Raw genomic sequence first — 17,056 nt, forward strand, 5'->3', positions numbered from 1 at the left:
GTATTTGGATAGCCAATTTAAGTCTTCTGTGCTAATTAACAAGAATAATGATTCCACAAGTTTACATACATAGTCAGGAAAAGTTTTCTTCTTGTCCTCACATGCACATTACGGACTTCAACTGAAGAGATGCAGTCATTCAAGTGTACTATATCCCTGTGCCTTTAGGGTGAGTAATATATAACTGTAGCATATGTTTAGAGCTTTACTCTTCATAGCTGTTGTGGTGAATTGTTTTATGGAAACAATTTAATACATGAGAAACACTGGATGTCCCAAAAGCTGTGCAAATAAAAACCACCAGATACCATTTATTGTTATTAAGAAAGTGTCTTTTTCTCTTAAGGATTTCTTATTATTGTTTATACTTACACCACAGACATACTAGCAGAATGAAATGATCAAGTGGTAGAATAAAACACTGCTCAAGGGAAAGACCCTTGTTTGCCAACATAAAAATCTAATAATAATTATGTGAATAAACGCTTAATATTCTTCAGGAATGAATGTAGCCCAAAGGAAGACAAACGAATACCTCTGCCTTTTGAATCCAGCTGTACATCCACCCGATCCAGGCAGGTCAGCTTGTCCCCCTCAGGGTTTGGGACGGCGATGGAGGTCACGGTGGGGATGACCTCTTGTTCTTTGTCAGGCTGCTCCACTGTGTAAGTGTTGATGCCCGGAATCTTCCTGTAGGTCATGCAAAGGGGCAAGTAAAAAAAATATATATATAAAAGGCATGCAAATGGAAACCCGCCATCAGGTCTGTTTCTCTAATGCTCGCACTCAGCATAATGTGTCACACACTATTTTTAACTGTTAAGGATGGGAGAGGATTGCTTGAAAGCTGGAAACTAGGGCATTTCACATTCCACTGGGCATTGCTCCCTCACTTTCACATTGTTCACCTCCATTTTCAATAAATTTTTCATCCCCCTCAGATGCACCCCCAATTCTGCTTAAAACTAACATCTTGCCTTTCTAATTTCACAGTCGCCCCCTGTGATTTCCTGCTGCAGCTGCTGCTGTGACAGTTCAGGCAGCTTTAGAAACTAAAAGTTGATTTCCTTAATTTAGTAATTAGGATCTTGAAAGTTAGAGTTAAGTAATGTTTTACTTTATACTGAGGACAATTCTTCTAAACTATCAGTGATGTGATTGGCACGGGATAAGCTGCTGCAGTGGATCCTATTTACTGTATGTCCCTCACTGTATAATGTATGTTGTCTCAGGGCTTATCTCCTCAACCTTTCCTGCCATTCTGCAGAGTGTGCCTCACCTTGGATGGCTGTGTTTAGCATTTCCGAAAGGTCAACCCTCACATTGTCAGATAGATGAATATTGATAACTGCAGGACTCTGACACCCATTCAGCACTCTGGGAGAATTGATTAGACTGTCATTCCCTGTAATATTCCCCAGATTGAGACAGAGGGGAATTGTCTTATTCCTAGAGCCATTATTGTGATGCCCGTGTCCATAACTCGGAGATATATGGAGTCGGAATACTTCTGGAAAGTTTTAGGAGTTCAGCAGCGAGGTGTTTGCTTGTGGGTAATGGGGCCGACTCTGAAAAAGGGTCGTTATGCAAACACACACGCACACACTCACAAAACAATAGCATCTATCTTAACGTAGATATCTCTGTAATGATGCGAGTCTGCAAACCTTAGAATGCATCACACCGTTTTCCAGTGCCTTTTATGGGGTAACAATATATTATATTCCGTATACTGTACCTTTTAAATTTATATATAACAAAGACAGCCAGGCCCATCAGTACAACTGACACCAGCATGATGACTGCAGTGCTGCTGTGGACGCTATCACTGCTGTCCACAAGAGGAGCTTTGAAGGAGAAAGAATGAAAGAGAAATTGAGTGCACATGAAGGCCAAAGAAGGATAAGTGCACATTTTTGATCTCATAGGAATACAAATAATATAACAATGGAGTATCAGTGCTGAGGCTGTGAGAGTATAGGGACTCCAATGTCCAATAAAAACTCATTTTTATTCATAGTTTAATATACTTTATTCAGAATAATCTACTCACTTTTAATATTGCTCTCCAGGGATATATCAAAAACAAATAATACAACAATGAGACAGTCAATATTAAGGTTGACGTCTGAAAGTAGACTAGTTTGTTCCCAAGTAGATTTCTGTTGTAAATTTGCATTTTAAGAAATTGGATGGTTACTGGGCATATATAACAGAATGAGAAACATTAAATTATATTAAACAAGTAACAAATCAGCAAAAAGAGGAATAAAATGAAAAGAAAACACAAAATAAAAGATCAATATTAATGTATAGGATATGCTTCACTCAACGTAATACTCTTACATACATTAATAGTCACATCCAACCGGAGGGTCATTAATAATGTTTTGCATTTTATCTCACCCCTTTTTTCCATCTATCATAAAAGATTTCAGATTTCTAATTATATCGGTTTATTTTTTTTAAGGATCTTCTTAATGTATTTAAGTTATCAGCTTTTTATCAATTCCTTGTCATTTGTTTCATTATTGCTCGTCTTCACCTCCAAATTGGAAGGTCTGGCCAAACATTACCGAGAGACGAGCACCTGAAATGCACTTCTGTCCCTAAAATGGATGGGATTTGTTCAGTAGGTGTGTAGCAGAGGGAGCAGACTCACCTGGAGACAGCTGTGTGGCGTACACGTTCACCTGCACCCCCGGCTTGAGTGTGAACTGGATGAGGTCTTGGTTCAGAGCACTTAGCAGAACCTGAGAAAGCTATGAGGAGGAGTGATGGAGCAGAGAAGACTCGGTAAGCAGCGGCTGCAGACCAATATTCCACAGTCATCAATATTTCAACCACACTCATTCCATCCAACACCCTGAATTATGAATCACAATTTTTGCTTCCTTTTAAAAGAAGAGCAAACGTTGATATGACACAAGGAAAACCAAACCTGCTGCAGCGAGACGCGGCACACTGTTAATGGCGATGGAAACCCTATCAGGTAAAAGGACAGCCTGCTTATGGCGTGGCAGTGACATTTAAAAAAGAAAGAAAAAAAGTACAATCTTATGCTGCTTTGATCGAAATGGAATTTCTCATCTGTTTTTTTTTCTGTAAACCTGTTTTCAGGGCGAAATGATTTAACGATTTTAAAGTTCAGCTAGGCAAAGCCATTGGAAAGCAAAGTATGTTCTTATATCATAAAATAGCTGTTTTAATTTATTTATTTTTTTCCCTGAAGTGCCTTAAGTTCCCCCTGCTTTTCACACCTAGATGAAGCAGTCATTTAACAGGGGACCAAAATGCCTTCCCGGAGCCCATTTGAGTCCTTAGCCATGCCTCACTAATTCCATCTCGCTCTTTCTAAAATCTTTCCACTGGTTAAAATTAGACTGCACTACACAGTATGAATAATTACTTTTTGTTCTAGTGGCATATCAGGGTCAGTAAATCTATTACACATTTTAATAAGCTGCTCCACACATACACTCACCACATGCATGTGTGTATGTGTGGGCACACGCTGACTTAATGCATCCACATTGCAAGTCATTCACTGGAGATGAGCGCGGTGAACTGAAGATTTATTACCCTATTGTCTGTGAGTTTCTGCCAGGTAATCAGACAGGCTTTAGATAAATACATCTCTTTAATTCCCAATCCAGGCCGCCTGCCCCAGTTTGTCTCCTTTCTCAAAGCTGCCAATTATATGATGCATCAATGTAATTAAATACCTATTAACTTAGTTGAAGACCGTGAGCCAGCAAAATTATGTTTATTTTTGAAACATTGAGGTCCTTGCTGTTATTAGGAATAAATTAGCTTTGGTTCAGCTGTAGCTTTAAAAACAGCACCGTTTTATTGTTTTGTCACATATTTAATAGCTATGCATAACATGTGAGAGAGTAAGACAATAATTACAGCCATTAGAGGGATTGAAATGACTATGGGGTAATTATTGTCCTACACCTATCATCAAAGGTGTAGGCAAGTTTCACAACTTCTACAGGGTGGCATTGGGTCTGCAACCTGTTTGGAGACGCTTTGTGAGCTGGTTCATTGCTTTTACATGGGAAGACATTGCCCTCTAGTGTTGACATTATGCATTACCCCTTTTTTAGGAATTGAAAAACAAAGCACGTGTAGTAAAACATTGATTGTCAGTGATTCAATGGGTTAATTAGTAATGGCCAATACAACAATAAATGATCTAAATCTCTTTTGTAATATAAAAATACACATGTTTAAGATGCAGTATTTAATAGAGTAATCCTGCAGGAAATCAAAAGGGGTTTTAAAGCTTAAACCTAATGATGTCCTATGGAGATATATGAGATGAAAGGGGTTCTATGTGCCATCTATAGAAAAATATTCCTCTTGTTCTCTGCATGTTTTCCGTTAATGAACCAGACTAGAGTTTTTCCACATCTTTTACCCCAATTATTACAAAAAATGTACACTCTTCATTACTGCTGACCTTTTCCGAGGATTAACATAGTGTTTTTCCTACCTACCGTGCATCCAGTGGTGTCCAATCATTTCACCGTGCTATGAAAATACATTTGCAGAGACTTTAAACTTGGCGGACTTCGGTAATCCATCACAATGAGCATCATGTCTGCATTTATTTTTGTCAAACTTAACCTTATTGTTACACGGGGACAGAGTGCAGACTTTCCAAATAAAGCTGCACTTAAAACTGTGTTAGAATGCAACAATAATGTAACTTTGACAAAGATAAATGCAGACATGATGCTCATTGTGATATATTGCCTCACCTAAATCTAATTTTAAGTCTCTACAAGTTGATTTTCATTGAAGGCATAAAATATATAGAAACCAATGGCTGCCTGAAAGGCAAAACGGATTCAAATATCCACTAAGGACAGCAGATCTAATTTGAACGTATTCATCGTAGCATATAAGATTTAAAATAACAAACCATCTCATTTCAAAAACACAAGTATATGATGGAACACAAAACTCCCCAAACTACTTTGCCGTCAATGTCAAACAGAAATTGGAGATATATTGAGGATGATTGCAGTAATATGAAGGTAAGACACAACTGAAATCAACTTTTTTTACATTGGCAAAAGATTGCAAAGGAGATGATGAATAGAGGATGATGGCTCTATTGTTACATTACACCAGGATGAAATTATGGCACAGGATACTTTTGGCTACAAGCAAAGCTATCACACAAATTGGCTGCAGGCAAAACCTCCAACAAAGGAAAAGTGGACTACAACTGCTGATGAAATTAAGTAGAAATTGACTTTGGATTTAAGCCCACGATGTGAAGAAATATGCGATATGTGCAGTATGTATTTTTGGCTATATAGTGTAACCTTTTTTCATAGGTCATATCTGCTTCGGTACATATTGTGCTGCACATATTAACCCACGCAAGACGTAACATTCACTGGAGATATATTTGATACCGTTAGAAAAATGATGTATATTGTATGGTAATCTTAATGTAAAGGACATATTTAATCGTGTCCTCTCAGGAGACAGTATTGACTTCTTAAAGCTACATTTGTGCATTTTTGTCCATTGCATATGTGTATTGTAGCGAGCATATGCCAGCAGCCGTTTGAATGACAGTACCTGATCCAGGTGAGCCCACTTTTCATCCATGCCTCCGACTCTTGGCCTCTTCTCGGGCAGGATGAAAATCTCTGCTGTTGTTGGTAAACCTGGAAGCACTGTGACCAGCAGCTGATCCTCATTGATTCCTGTGACCTTTAATAAAAACAACAGAACCTCATTAAAAAGGTTTTTGAATTGACAGTGTTGGGGTGATATTCTATGCCTTTGCCCCAGTACCATAGAGTAAATACTGCTAGATCTCAGCTTCATATATCATTTGCCTAAGTACCAGTCACTGTCAGATATAATGCACGGATCAAACGGAACATGCAAGTTTAATTTGACAGTCTTTGGTAAAGGCCAAGGCTTTTAGTGCATTTATGCCATAACCAGAGGTCTGCTGTCAGCTTCCTGGTGTAAACCATGGTAATATCTGACAAGACAGAAGGTCAAAGTGAATGTTTCATACTGAGGGCTACTGTAGGATATATATAGAGCTCAGTATCCAAGTCTTTTGCATAACCTGCTGCCTTTTTGACATCCTGACAGCATCTGAGAAGTAGAAACCAGACTCTCTAACCACAGTAAGGCTATTTGTACTCGAGGTTTTGGTGTTCTCTCTGAGCAATGGCATTCAGCTCTTTAGAGAACAAATGGTTACTGTCACAGTAGTACTTTTACTGCCATTTACTGTTTTGACGGGTTCAGTTGAAAGCTAGCACTGCTAATAATGATTTCAGGTGATGTGGCATGTCAGCGAGGGGAGGTTAACACTAATTACACAGAGAGCGAGGTTAAAGACATCGAAAGAAGTCCAGTGCAACGCTTGGCATACATTACAAAATCAGCATAACCGAGAATGGAAATCTCATTGGCTCACATGACAGGACTTAAGTGTTTCTCTCCATGCTATTGAAAAGTTGCTAATTCAATGAGGGGTTCATTCCTCACTGAATTAGTCTTCATAGTAAAAGCTAGCAGCCGCAGATCTGACCTGGACCATGGAGTTCTTCACCACTCGGCTGATGTCCTCTCTCCACTCTGACACCCCGGGGTTCAGATCATCCAAATAAGAAGAAAAGCCCAAAATGTGGGACCGGAAATATTCTGAAAATTAGAAAGGAATTGAAATGATTAACAATGTGCATCTTCTGAGTACTGTATAGACTCTGTATATTCCTTACAAATTGTTGGTAATATGATTTCCAAACTGCAAATTGACAAAGAGAAATGAACTTATTTCTTTCTCAAGGTTCACGAAACGTTGATACGTTTTATGACTCCTTTATCAAGAGCTGCTTATTATACACCCGAAAAGGTGCATAAGATGTATGATGAAATTTCTATCATGACGTTGTAAGAAGCAAAACGATTTCTTACATTAATATTTGTTTTTTTATTCATGTGAACCCAATGCATCATTATCCATCACTGATTCATCAACTTTGTTTAATATGGACTACAAGACCAGACAGTTGGATTCCTATAATAATTTCAAACTACTAGCAGTTAGAAAATGCATTGTTTTCAATGGAGATCTACTTATTATCCAACGCCTTCTTCAACATACTGTATAAGAGACGCCTCAGGGATTTGAACCAATTTTAAGTTGTGGAACATTTGAAAGAATTTAAAACACAAAACGTATCTGAACCTTGATATATAGGCATTAAAGTTGTACAATGTGCATGTTTTTGTGTTTAAAATTCCCTTTATCATACTGCATTGTACAGTATATGTGCTTTTATTTGAAAGGTTCAATGCAATTCCCTGCTTTAGATATATACATCCATATGTAAGATATAAAATGTAAGAAGATGTAACAAATGCATAAACCTAAGCCTTAATGAAGGCCTTGGACCATTCTTGAGCTTGGAATCAGCCTCTTAACAAACTATCATATTAGAAGGTCCACCAAATTGCTTTTTCACATGTCATGGCCTTCATCAGCGATTTAGAGTTAATTAAATTCACATACAACCAGCTGATATGACAAGGCCACGTAAGCTCGGGAAAAAAATCAGTTAACAGACCTTGTGAAAGTCTTCTTTTTTATGTCAAGAGGCTTTGAAGATTTCAAAACATGCTTTAGTGCACTCTCAATGTAAAGGCACGTTATTGACTTATAGTTTCAGCTTTGAAATCCTCTTAATAGGATGTGTATTTGTATTGAATTTACCATAAACGGACACCGTCATCTGGTCCTGTCGAACAGTATTGCCGACAGAAGCCTGAACGGTGACAGTGTGACTCCCCTCCTTGGAGAAAGTGAAAGACATCGCTCCATCCAGAGTCACAACAGGCTGAAAGTCAGAGAGTCAGAGAGAGCCAGAGAAAGAGGTAGATGTTCTGTTTCTTGAGAATCTATCATGTCATTCAGGAAATAGGTTGCGTGGTAGAGTGAAAAATAAAGGCTTACCTCTGTTTTGTTACTAAACCACCAGTAATAGCTGACTGTTCCCACACTGCTTGGCCGTAACACCGTGGTGAGGTTTACCACTTTGTTCTTGACGACCACTGAAGGAGCCAAGAGCTGAACGTGTTCGAGTTGACCTTTAGAGAGAAAACATGAACACTATTGATTAACACCTTTTGATAAAATATGGCTAATCACCTCTCCAAGTTGCAACAGAAGCCATACATTTTGCCACAATAATGATGGGCTGGAACACACTGAGTAGACTCACTCATGTTGGAGAAGTTGATTGCATGCAGGAGTATTTGACAAGTGTCTGTGGAGACTTTCAATGCCTGAAAATGTCACCCTTGGAATCCGTTATAATGAGCTGAATTCAAACTGACCACAGCTGCTCCTCTCTTTCAAACAGGAGAAACCAACAGCCGTCTTTCACGCCTACACAGGGTGAGCGACACTCCAAACTTTGTAAAGAGATATTGGATGTACTTTCCTTTAATGAGCCAATTTGAAGTTACAAGAGCATGTTGGCCCATGTGTTCGAATTATTTTTGCTTTGTAAAAGTCTAGGGGTTTTTAACGATTTGAAGGTTGGATCTTATAGTTCATGATAAGTCATGAGAAAGGAAGTGAATACATTTAGTCAGACATTAACTCAAAGAGTATTCTGGATGAAACAGGGCCAGGTTTTACATTAAAAAAAAATCATTGGAACCATTTACCAGTGATTTGACTTACAGGTGACATGGAGGAAGAGTATCACCCTGTCAAAGCCCAGAGTGTTGGTTGCTGTAGCAGAAACTTGGTAGATGCCAACTCTGCTGTAGATGTGTCTGACCCCGTCATCGATGGAGCTGATGTTAACATATGATATCGCTGTCCCATCACCAAAGTCCACAGTTATACTTGTCATGGAGCCGAGACCCTTTAAAGAAACCAAAACAATGTCATTCACACTTTAGCCTCAGTGTATCGTCACTGACAGATGGCAGAGTGTATTTCTTTCTTACATATATATAAAATAATACATACAAAAATGAGGTCAAGCGGTTAATCATGTCACCGCACATTTATTTGACAAGCTTCAGCCTTTGCACTACGTCTCTGACAGAATCTTGATATCAAGATATAACACTGAAGAAAAAGCATGCAGCCTATAACTGAAGTACACACACTACTGTTGCTTGGATTAAGTAAAGCCAGCACCTCTTCCAGAAAGACCAAGAAAGTGACATTTCTCTCCAGCGTTGCTATCAGTGTTCCCTCACTGGTGAAGAGCTGGAGGCCCCTGGGGGCATGGCTGGGACACTTCTGTCGCCTGGGGCTGTACTTCAACAGCGTTCCTTCTGTGCAGTTGTTAGACAAACCGCGGCGGTATCTACAATTCATTAAAGATCCACAAAGGACACAAATAAGCATCACAAAAAAAATGTTTGATCTGTTTTTGGCTGTGTGTAAAAGCAGATACAGTATACACAGGGGAGACATTCAAGAGAGAGACACCACCAGCTCTAGTCCACCATTCCCCCGCAGCTCCATCACATGAGCTCAATTAGCTTTTATTAACACCAGCCATCTGGTAAAACTGTGTCCATTTGTATCAGATGTTAGTTAACACTATTACATACAAAATTATAGTGTTCCAATATTTTAAGCATACAAAATATAGTTAAAATTGTTGAAATTTTTAACTATCTGATGATTACATTTCTACTTTGACTTCACTACTCGATTGTTAACTAGTTTACAAGCACTGTCAATTGCAGCGTGGGGTTTCAGGTGCAATCGACTTGTTATGGCTTGAGGTTCAATTGTTATTTGGGCAATATATATCCTAAAGAACAGCCTCATTATTGTGTTAACCTATTTGAATTCTATTGTTCCTCCTTCCATGTATTTGCAAAGTTAAGCATTTATAATTGATAGTGTTTTATATAAAAACACAAAATAGCACCTTGAGCTTAAAAGTAACTAAGGACGATTTTCCACCACTAATCCCCTTGTTCGTGTGACAGTATGAAGGAATAAAGTTTACCCTGTGGTGTTGAGGAAGCTCTCCCCCCTGATGCAGTCTCTAGATGTTGCTGAAGGAACGAACCAGAACGCCGGAGCGCAGCGCCCGTCAATCTGCCTCTCAAACCCGTAGTCGCTGTTTCAGTCGGAACAACAAGATCAGAACAAGATACACTGAGGAGTTATCGGGAATCATTTTAAATATCAAATAGAATTACTCTGCTCAAAAAGAATAAAACAAAATAACTGCATCCCTACTGAGAATAAAAGGTGTTCAAGGATCGAGAAAACTTTTCACAGCCGCTCAGAGTATTTGAGATTTGATGTTTTATGTATCAAACTTCTGAAGCAGGGAACAAATGGTGCGTGTTTACAAAAACTATAATTATACCTTGAGAAAAATCTGATGAATCTGTCATGGTGATCAGGGAAACAGTCTCAGGAGAGCGAGTTGGAAAGTTTAAATACGGCTTTTTGTAATAAACTAGTTTTCAGCCTTTTTAATAAACCAGAAGCTGCTGTTCATTTAGAAGTGAAAGAACAGTATGACATATAGTCAAGGGTTTGAAATTACAAGAAGTAGTGACTTGAAGAGACACTTGTTGGACATAATAAAAGACTTGAGAGTGAGGCAATAATTTTATTCATTATGGATTTACATTTAAGTGAACTTGAACGATGCAGAAATGTACCGCTATCACATACTTGACTGTTAAGGCTGAGCTTTATTACTTACAGTCAAACTTTGTACATTAATGATACGGTTGTAACAGTTTTTAAAATGTAAATAATTATTCCAGGCAAATTATAGTTAAATTGTTGATTTTGTTGCATTAAACATCAATTCAACTAGTTACCGTATTGGGAAATATATCAAAATCAGATTAAACAAATTGTATATTGGGTTATTTATTACAAACATTATCTTAAATCATCAAAATTCATGCCTAGCAGGCAACTGATTGCATGTCTCTTAAATCATATTACACACTTGCATCCTAAGTGGACAGAAAGATAACAAGATACAAGATAAAACTTGTAAATCCTAAAATATATCTCTTCAAACACTCCTCTTGTTGTGCCTTAGAGAGCTTCACAGACTCTGCCTCTGGAGATTGATAATCTGTCGTGCATTGGGTTTAATGAAGTGAAAAGAGTAGTGCAGCTACAGAGTAAGAACTCACCACTCAAAATCTGCTTCTGTGCACGGGCAGGAGTCTGACATCTGGGAAATATACTGATTCCTGGTCTTGACACATCGAACGTTTGCTTTCAGTTTTTGGAAGATTCTCTTCATTCCCATGATGCACACTTCGCCCTGTGATAAATAATGCATCATAAACATTTCAGAGGCTCCTTTCCCCCTTTTTTTTGTCTTGTACCATCTTGCTTTTATTGTGTGAGTGAATCAAAGAGATTCACTTGGGTTTGATCAGCCAGTAACAGCAAGATCTTCTTACCTCATTGTGTAACTGCCATGTCATGTAATCTTCAGATGTGCAGCGTTGTTGGAAAATGGACTGGAAGTCAATTTTGACAAGTTGCCACTCAGATCGATGGCTAAAATGACCGAATATTCTGCACAAACAAGCAACATATACAATATCAAAAACGTTTGGTAGAAAAAAACAACCTCAACTCCACTCTGGGTAATTTGAACGCAACAGCTTTAATCCATATTCCTCTGTGGGTAGAGAAACTCCTCTGCATTTTTGGGCTTATGAAACCCTTTCAAAACCACATTAAATAGACTCTAGCATATTTATGTACACTACTAAGTCTTCTTTGGGGTAATATGTTATTACCCAGTACAATAATTAAACCAGAAACACGTCAGTTTTCTGTGGTTTCTTCTTATCTTACGTCATTATGAGGGTGTCTTCCCCAGGCTCCCCAAGCACGCCGTCAACATAGAGCGGAGAGGAGGTGAAGCTATATTTGTCCCAGTTTCTGCCCTCATCAAAACTCAGCCTGAGGGAAAGAACAATGGTTGGATCACAAACGGACCAGACACAAACAGTAAGAGAATCCTCAGCAGAGCAACGGTCTAACTCCTTGTTCTGAAGATTTAGTACAGTCTCTAAAAAGATGTGGGACGCCCTTGGAGAGACTTACCAAATGTGTCTAATTGGCAGAGGTGTGTGCCGGATGGCCACCAGAGATCCCCCTTGATTCAGGAAAAAAATGCTGTACTCTTCCTGAAAAACCTATGAGAATGAAAAATGAACCAAATAAAAAGCTGCAGACAGGACCAGCTTCACTTTATCACAGCAGAGCAGAGTTTAAGTCTACAGAAAGTGTGCACCTATGGCAACATAGGGAACATGTATACTAACAACTACACACCAAACAAGTGCAAATCACAACTGTTCTTCACACAAGCATCCCAGTTGTGAGATAAACAAAAGTTACAAACAAGTCTCGCTTTCTTTGTTGATTTTTGTTTTCTTCAGCCGGTGGCAAAAAATACAAATCTGTCAACGCTTCTTTTGGTTTATTTGTTCCACAGATCAGAGATGCACATGTCTTCACTAGGTTTGGTGTGAGACCTCAATTCTTTATGTCTTTGCACTTGTGGCTGTTTCACTGAGAACTGAGAAGCGAATGTTTGCTCTGAAAGCTTCAGTCACACTCATATTCTTTGTTTAGATAATGCCTGACAAGGTCATCTTTTGCATTTTTAGCAGTATCATATTGAGGCAAAGAATTTTAAGCAGTTCAGAAAAGAAATGTATCCAAAAAGTACTGGCGAAGAATACTGTACCTCTCTCCAGCTGTTCCCAGCATCTGATGTGATGAAAATACTGACATTATTACTGGTCAGCTCCGGTCCAACCACACCTGAATACAAAAGGTAGAATAGCCTTATGTGTAGTTACTCTATTGCAGTATTTATTCAGACAAGACAACAATGTGTTTTAGGGATTATTATTTCCACAGATTTAACATGTAACAGATGTACATAAACTATTCATTTAATTTAATTTTGTAAATTATTGTTGACTACATACAGAAATACTGCACTACGGGAACTAGGTTTAAGATTGCATAGGACTGGGAGGGCTTAGGAATCAAATCGATGGACCATTATGAAACATGAGTATGGATGTTCAAATCCAATAATCTCCTCACCTGACGCTATGATAATTCCTGGAGCAGAATCTTTGCTGACAATGTTGCCCGAGGTGTAGGGATTCTCTGACACGTGGAGGTGGAGATGTAGCGAACAGTAAGGCTGCGAAACACAAACACAAGGAGATTGGTTTGCTGAAATTTAAGTGTGAAATTGAAAGCTTTGATACAGACCTGTATCACGTTCAATATGAGGTGTCATAATAGGGAGGTGTCTTATTATGACTCTACCAAACTAAGAAAAATATTCTATTCAAAAGTTTTCACAATACATTAAATATCACAAATATTATCATACAATATCAATATCAAGTCTCCTACTAGAAATGAACTGTAATGTATGCTGGTAGCTCAATATAAAAGAATAACAATGTAGAAATTCACGTATAATGGTGGGCATTATTGCAGCTTATCATCTAATGAGAGTATGATGATGCAATTTTTCACAAGACCTTTATTGGGCTCATAAAAAGTTCCTTTAGAAATGATGTATGGCTAAGAATGGCCTCTGGATAGGGTTATAGTCATTTACATTTTATTTTGCTACCGCGGTTGTGTGTTCTCCTGCATTATTATGTGTTTTCCTACTATCTTCACTGTTTCCTTTAGTACCTGGTCTCATCCTGTGACCATGTGATAAACTAAAGTGTTTAACTTGCTGCCATGTACCCAAAATGATCTTGAAAAATGAATGAAAAAAACTAAAAACTGTTTTTTTCCTGAACCTGTAATTAGCTCTTGAAATGAATAATGAATTGTTACAGTCCTTCAGACTTGGTTTATTAAATGATATAATATAATATATCATTTGTTTAAAAAATGCTACTGCACTGCACTCAAAAGACATTCTCATACTTATGATAGAAAATGTTATATAATTCAGTATATTATAATAAATTATGATGAAATCCCCAATAAGCTATTAACAGACATACTACTACCACTACTTCTTATACTATTTATACTCAATACAATAACATAAGGTTCATGTAATAACTCCAAAGTGTTGGATTTTCAATTAAAGACATTTATGCTGAAATAATCTATGTTATTACAATTGGACACGATTGTGAGTGACAGTAGGCCGATGGTAAATCTCTGCAAAGCTGAAGTGTCTGAGCTGTTTGGATGTAATACACATTTATTTGTATTCTTTGTACACAGCATGGCATCATCCAGTTGTAGTATCTTTTGAGCACATAATGGAAATCCAAATATCCATCTCTTGTCAGTGGCCCACTTACTTGTTCACAATAGACCTTGTTTCCCTGGAGATCGGTACTTGGAGCCTGAAGAAGCCTCCAGTCTCTCCCTTTGTTGTATGTGATATAAGTTTTCACTTGGTTCTCTACAACTTTATTTGACAGGAACACCCCTTTAATCCCGGCAACCTACAAACATGAGAGATGGAAAGCGGTGGGGGGAAAAAACAAACAAAAAAAGGACAAGAAAAAATAAACCTTAAATTATTCAGACTTAAGTAAAGCTGCAGGCCTGGATGAGAGAGGAAACGATGTCTGAATGTGATAGTTTTTCTGACAGGGAGCACTATTTTTGACCATCTGTAGGACTCAAAACAACATATGGCGCATCACTGAGACATTCCTTCTTCTTTGTACTTCTGTTCACAGAGATGCAGACTATGAAATGCAACTATCACTTCAGCACATATTCCTCTTACATTACATATCTGCTATTGGTCATTGCAGTTAAGTATTTCGAGGCATACAATGTGTGCGGAGGTCAGTGAACAGTAAGAATAACCAATGCTGATGGCTATCTGAGGTGTGCATTCGTAAAAGAGTCGTGCTTCTACTGCTGGCTGCAGATGAGGATAATCCAAAGTGATACATACTTGTGCAGTCACTGGGAACCTCATAGCACATCTGTCAACGCAGATATAACGTTTACAGGGCACAAGTTAAAGCTGCTTTTTCCCTGTATGTGTTTGAAGTGACTAATGTATAGTTGGTGCGTTACCTGAAACAGCACCTACTAAATGTTTTACATGTCTTAATCTCAAAGAATATAAAAGCAGACAGGAGGTGGATATGAAAAAGAAAGTCTTTCAGTTGCAGCAGAATGCAATGTACCAACATCTGCTCCATTATGGTCGAGACACCAAAGACTTCTGAGCACAGAGTACACTTAAGAAAATCAAGTTTAACTGTAAGCAAAGTTTGAGGCTGTCGCTTGTTACTTTACTTGTCGGAGTACCTTGATCTTCTTCAAGCTCCCAAACAAGCAATTTAGATGTGAATGGTTCTCTAACAGACTCTTTTTGATGAATACATCTAAGAGGTACTTTACAGAAGTACAGCTAAGTATTATTTTCATTATTGATAAATATGTGGATAAAAAGTCAAAACCTGTCATCCTGAGAACACAATGTGAGCGGTTCAAGTTTCTTCTCTTATTTACACCTGCTATTTTAAGTCAATTTTGATAATCAGTTAATCATTAAGTCATTTATGAAGCAAAAATGCTCTCTTCTTAGATGTGAGATCTGTGTTTCATAAGTAAATGAATCAGTTGTCATCAATCAGCTATAGGAAATAACAATGTGCAAATGCCACTTTTCAGCAAAGAAGAGATGGCAATAGATTGGTTTAACTGTTAGCAGATACTGATTGTTCTATAAACTGTAGCACTCATGAACTCAGGTCAGTGATTTAAATTGAGATTGAGATTCCTGAAGAACATGAAAACATGTGAAAGGATGACAGCGCCACCCAATAACGGGTGGACCTATAATGCGAAAACACACAGCTTGAGTACCCTCTTGGATACTATGGTAGATAGAACATGATAAAGTGCCCTCTACTGCGCCCTTCCAGTGAAGACAACATGTTAAAGTGCCTTGTAGGGTGCCCTCAGATGGAGAAAACAAGTGTGCCCTAGGGTGACCTTAAAATTACGGAAACATAATGCAGCGCCCTTGCTCATACAGCTGGTGCCCTTCAGACAACATGAGTTTTCCACCATCACTGCCTACCTCATACAGGTCTATCATGATGTTGCCCTCTGGTCCTCCGCTGCTCACAACGTTCTCCAGCATCAGGGTGAAGAACAGCCCTCTGGACTCAGACATGTACAGGTTGTAGGAGTCATTCTGGTGCCAGTCCTGAATCGCTGCAACCACCTGGTTGTCATCGGTGCTGATTATCTGCAAGTCCTAAATGTATGAAATCCATGAGTACTGCACATGCCATCAACTTAGAATTGATTCATAAAGAGTCCCTACAAAAGAAGTTAAATCTGCATATTAGTGTGCGCATATTGGCTGCAGAGTTCAAGCAGCGAGCAAGCGATTTGTCACTCCTAGACATCATTCAGCCAGGATCAGCAGCCTATTCAAAAATGAAGACAGGCTCCATTTAATTTTACTGAATACCTTTTCCAGAGTGAGGTGAGGTGAGGTAGGGGATGTGTCTCCTTCTCGAGGAAATGTTGACACTTTACATGGATAGGTGGATCGATGGACGGACCGAAAGAAGACTGCAGGCAATAAATCTTTCCTTGTTGTTGTGACTATAACTACCATGCTCTGTAAAACCCCTAAGCCACCCTGCTGGGCTTTGAGCAAAAGGGGATTGAGTGCCAAACACTGTTTCTGTGCAAACGCAAATGAAGTTCTCTGCTTCAAAAAGTTGCTTTGGAGTTATGGGGAAAATGTGCAACTCTGCATCCATTCATGTTATCTGTATCTGTTGATACGGATGAGAGAGCAACTGATTAAAAAAACTATGCATAGGTCCTAAATAAACACAACATCTAAAAATGTAATCATGCATAGCAAAATCAATTTTTAGGAGGATAATAATGTGGGGAAAACTATTAAATGGATTTGTTAGCAAACATTATGACTAACCGGGAACAACTAAGCAACCCTCACTAAGTCATCATGAT

At 38.4% G+C, this 17,056-nt stretch overlaps 1 protein-coding gene across 1 annotated transcript in view; it reads right to left on the reverse strand.

Moving 5' to 3' along the window:
* Positions 1-17,056, reverse strand: part of LOC134858785 (VPS10 domain-containing receptor SorCS1-like) — a 40,399-nt gene that overhangs the window by 3,033 nt on the left and 20,310 nt on the right. Inside the window, exons 9-26 of the mRNA XM_063874908.1 lie at positions 16,143-16,322; positions 14,392-14,538; positions 13,148-13,250; positions 12,780-12,856; positions 12,131-12,222; positions 11,879-11,986; positions 11,476-11,593; positions 11,200-11,333; positions 10,038-10,151; positions 9,209-9,380; positions 8,741-8,927; positions 8,006-8,139; positions 7,766-7,889; positions 6,581-6,693; positions 5,605-5,739; positions 2,663-2,762; positions 1,739-1,847; positions 536-690 (exon numbers count right to left, since the gene is read on the reverse strand). Coding sequence (XP_063730978.1) covers positions 536-690; positions 1,739-1,847; positions 2,663-2,762; positions 5,605-5,739; positions 6,581-6,693; positions 7,766-7,889; positions 8,006-8,139; positions 8,741-8,927; positions 9,209-9,380; positions 10,038-10,151; positions 11,200-11,333; positions 11,476-11,593; positions 11,879-11,986; positions 12,131-12,222; positions 12,780-12,856; positions 13,148-13,250; positions 14,392-14,538; positions 16,143-16,322 — 2,302 coding nt within the window. The remainder of the gene's footprint in view (positions 1-535; positions 691-1,738; positions 1,848-2,662; positions 2,763-5,604; positions 5,740-6,580; positions 6,694-7,765; positions 7,890-8,005; positions 8,140-8,740; positions 8,928-9,208; positions 9,381-10,037; positions 10,152-11,199; positions 11,334-11,475; positions 11,594-11,878; positions 11,987-12,130; positions 12,223-12,779; positions 12,857-13,147; positions 13,251-14,391; positions 14,539-16,142; positions 16,323-17,056) is intronic.

The sequence above is a fragment of the Eleginops maclovinus genome, chromosome 22, assembly GCF_036324505.1.
Source record: "Eleginops maclovinus isolate JMC-PN-2008 ecotype Puerto Natales chromosome 22, JC_Emac_rtc_rv5, whole genome shotgun sequence".
NCBI classification, from domain to species: Eukaryota; Metazoa; Chordata; class Actinopteri; order Perciformes; family Eleginopidae; genus Eleginops; species Eleginops maclovinus.